The sequence below is a fragment of the Phoca vitulina genome, unplaced genomic scaffold (assembly GCF_004348235.1).
Source record: "Phoca vitulina isolate PV1807 unplaced genomic scaffold, GSC_HSeal_1.0 scaffold3041, whole genome shotgun sequence".
In the NCBI taxonomy this organism is placed as follows: Eukaryota; Metazoa; Chordata; class Mammalia; order Carnivora; family Phocidae; genus Phoca; species Phoca vitulina.
This window is the reverse complement of record NW_022592724.1, coordinates 1-2,995: the sequence shown is the minus strand read 5'-3', so window position 1 is coordinate 2,995 and position 2,995 is coordinate 1. Positions and strand designations below refer to the sequence as shown.

Below are 2,995 nucleotides of genomic sequence, written 5' to 3'. Positions count from 1 at the left end.
GTTTTTATGCCTTTGTAAACTTGTCCAGAACTTCTGAAAATATGGTACTCACAACAGAACACTAGCAGTAACCCCTTTCTAGACACTGCGATTCTTTGATGTGGTTCAGTAACTCCTCAGTTTCTTTAGTGATCACACAGTATGTGTAACTAGTCCTGTTGTGTGCTTTTTAACATGCTTTTCTTAACCACATCCTTGCTCTGATTATGCAGTTGTTACTTGCTTATCTGTTTGATGTTCTCTGACTCTTTTAAAGATGTTATTAATGTCATTGAGAACTATGCGTCCCAGGAATGTTGGGCTATTCACACCAGAGAACATGGTTAGTCAGTGGCCGTTGGGCTCAGCGTACAGATTGCTTGCGTTTTATTCCAGTCCTCTTTCCACTACAGGGTACGGCCTCTCCATCTTAGCTCACAGAATGTCACCAGGCGTCTGTGACCCTGCCTGTCATAGGCAGAAGCCACGTGTGCAGCCTCCAGCCTTCTCCCTAATTTCATGATCTTCACTTTCACTTCCAGATTCTTAGAAGATGGAAGAGCGGGGGGTTAAATGCTGACCTTCCTTTGACACGGGTAGGCACAGAAGGAAGAAATAACTTGGAATTTCTGAACCCGTCTCTTGCCTCTCCCCTGTAACTTAGGGCCCCTATCACTTAGGGCCTTACCCTGAGTGAGGTCTGAGGGTTTGTGTGAGCCACTGGGTTTGGTGGCACCTGCTAGAGGGAGAGCCAATGCCTGGGATGACTCAGCGTTTTCTTCTTCCCCACTTCCTTCAGGATTATTTCAGATTCTGAGGTGGAATGAACAAAAAGTTAAGGACCAATGTTCTATGCCGAAGATTATTTCCAGAGATGGAAACTGACTAAAAACCCAGTTTCCTAGGTCTTAACTGCAGTGCGTTCCGACAGCCCTAGTGGCCTGAGAGTGTTCATTTGTGATGTGAGATTGGAACGCACTCACCTGTCAGAGAAGATGACTTGCTGCTCTCAGATTCATCATCTTCATTTTCAGCATGGGATTCTGAAAGAATAGGAAAAGAAGATTTGTTAGCAGAACTAGGTTTCTAGAACCTACACACCTGAAACTCTTTCCCTTGCACTCACAAGAAAGTGATGATGTTCGGCATGGGGTAACTATGAAGCATGGACATTTGGCTCATTTTCTAAGCTCCAGGTTTGTCTTACGGGACTGTGACTGTGCCATGTGAAGGAAGAGGCAGAGTTTCCATGATACAATGAAGAGCTCCTTATGTTCCTGCTTATATAATTCAAGGAATAATCAAATTCTTTAATCAAGGCTTTTCTGCAATAGCATTTCTCATTGTGAGGAAAGAATGTACACAGCTCTATAACGTTTGGTAGTCTTTCAGCAACCACAAAATGATCCCAGAAGGATGTTCCAAGTATTGGGAATACACTCATGTATATATTGTACTCTAGAGTAGGGGTCAGGAAACTCTGCCCTATAGGCCAAGGTCAGTTCAACACCAGTTTTTTGGTCAATCAAACTTTATTGGGACACATCCACAGTCATTTTGTACTGATTATCTATTGCTAATTTTATGCCACAGCATCAGATTTGAGTCACTGTGACAGAGAAAGTTTGGTCCAAAAAACTTAAAATATTGACTCTCTTGACCCTTCAAAGAGAGAGTGTGCCGACCCATGCTTCAGAGAGAAAGACACACCTATGTTCCACCAATGTTCCCCAGATTCCCTAGGTACTCCCTTAACAAAGACAGTGTAGGTTCTCAGAGATTTATCCCTTGAGCCAAGCCACAGCTAAGCAGGAGACAGTGGATTTTTTTTTTTCTATTGAACATTTTACATGTGGGAATAACTCTGGAGTCCACAGGCTATGGCCAGAGTAGCACAGATTAGCTAAAGACTGTCCCTGAATTTACTAGAGCTCCAGCACCATTTATGCATTTCACAAGTATTTACTGAGCACCTATTATGTGTTAGATGCCATTTCCATGAGTTGGGGCTCTCTTCATGAACAAAGCAGACAAAGCTCCATGCTTCATGGAATTTACATTTTAGCAGAGGAGATATAATACAGCGAATAAGAAATGTTAAGGGATGATGGAAGGTGACAGTTGCTGAGGGAAGAACAAGATGTGTAGGAGTATAAAGTGATTTTGGATGCTGCCACATGGACTGGGGGGGCCCAGGGCCTTTTGCCATCTTATATAAGTTCGTCAGGCAAAGAAAGTACTAAAGATGTGGATAGTTTGTTCTCCCCTTGCAAATAGAAATAAGAAGACAGAGATTGCATAAGAGAGCAGATAAAGAGTAAGTTAGTAGTCCTTTGGCCCAAGATACTCACTTAAACTCAGCAGGCTCCTGGAATTGATGAAATGGTCCATAAATACTTTGCCTACCACTTGAGTTTTCTCAGTGAGATCATCAACCAGGTTTTCAGTCTTATTCACGATGACGTTCACTTTTTTCCCTATTGTTTTTAAGTCATGTTTATCTAACACCTTCTTTTCCTTCAAGTCCTCCAAGAAGCCACCAAACATGGTGCTGGCAATCATCTTTATCTCATTGACTGGATCTTGCGGTGATCTCTTCTCTGTGAGAACAATAGGATTTTAGGAATTGATAGGACTTTAGATCTCTGAATCTAGGCCCATGGTTCTCAAATTTAACAAGGGAGAGTATCTGATAGCTTGGTAAGCAGAGCTTCCTGAACCCCATTCCCAGAAATCTGATTTGATAGGTCAGAGTAGAGTGCATTATTTTTATTTCTAATTATGCTTTTGTTGACTCTACCTCCAAAAGAGGTCCAGATGTTACCACTTGTCATCCTCTCCATTGGTATAACTCCAGCCTAAAAGCTATTATCTCTTAACTGAAATATTTGAATACCTTTGGCCTTTCTGATGCTATGCTTCTTTATCACTCCTCCATTTAAATACTTCTAAGGTTTTCTATTGCAAATAAAATCCAATTCTTTCTCACTTTCAAAAAGGCCCAAAGTAGTATGGT

General features: G+C 41.7%; 1 protein-coding gene across 1 annotated transcript; it reads right to left on the bottom strand.

Annotated features, from left to right (window-relative positions):
- Positions 1–21: 21 nt before the first annotated feature.
- LOC116629773 (caspase-12-like) lies at positions 22–2,653 on the bottom strand. Its single transcript, XM_032399992.1, has 2 exons — positions 2,331–2,653; positions 22–1,022 (listed from the first exon to the last, which is right to left on the bottom strand). Exons 1-2 carry the CDS (start codon positions 2,539–2,541, stop codon positions 931–933), a joined length of 303 nt encoding a protein of 100 aa, XP_032255883.1. The 5' UTR covers positions 2,542–2,653; the 3' UTR covers positions 22–930.
- Between the last annotated feature and the right edge of the window lie 342 nt (positions 2,654–2,995).

Coding starts and splice junctions, on each gene's coding strand:
- LOC116629773 (XM_032399992.1), bottom strand. CDS start 2,541: ATGATTGCCAGCACCATGTTTGGTGGCTTCTTGGAGGACTTGAAGGAA. Junction 1,023..2,330: donor CAGGAGCCTGCTGAGTTTAA/GTGAGTATCTTG, acceptor CTATTCTTTCAG/AATCCCATGCTGAAAATGAA.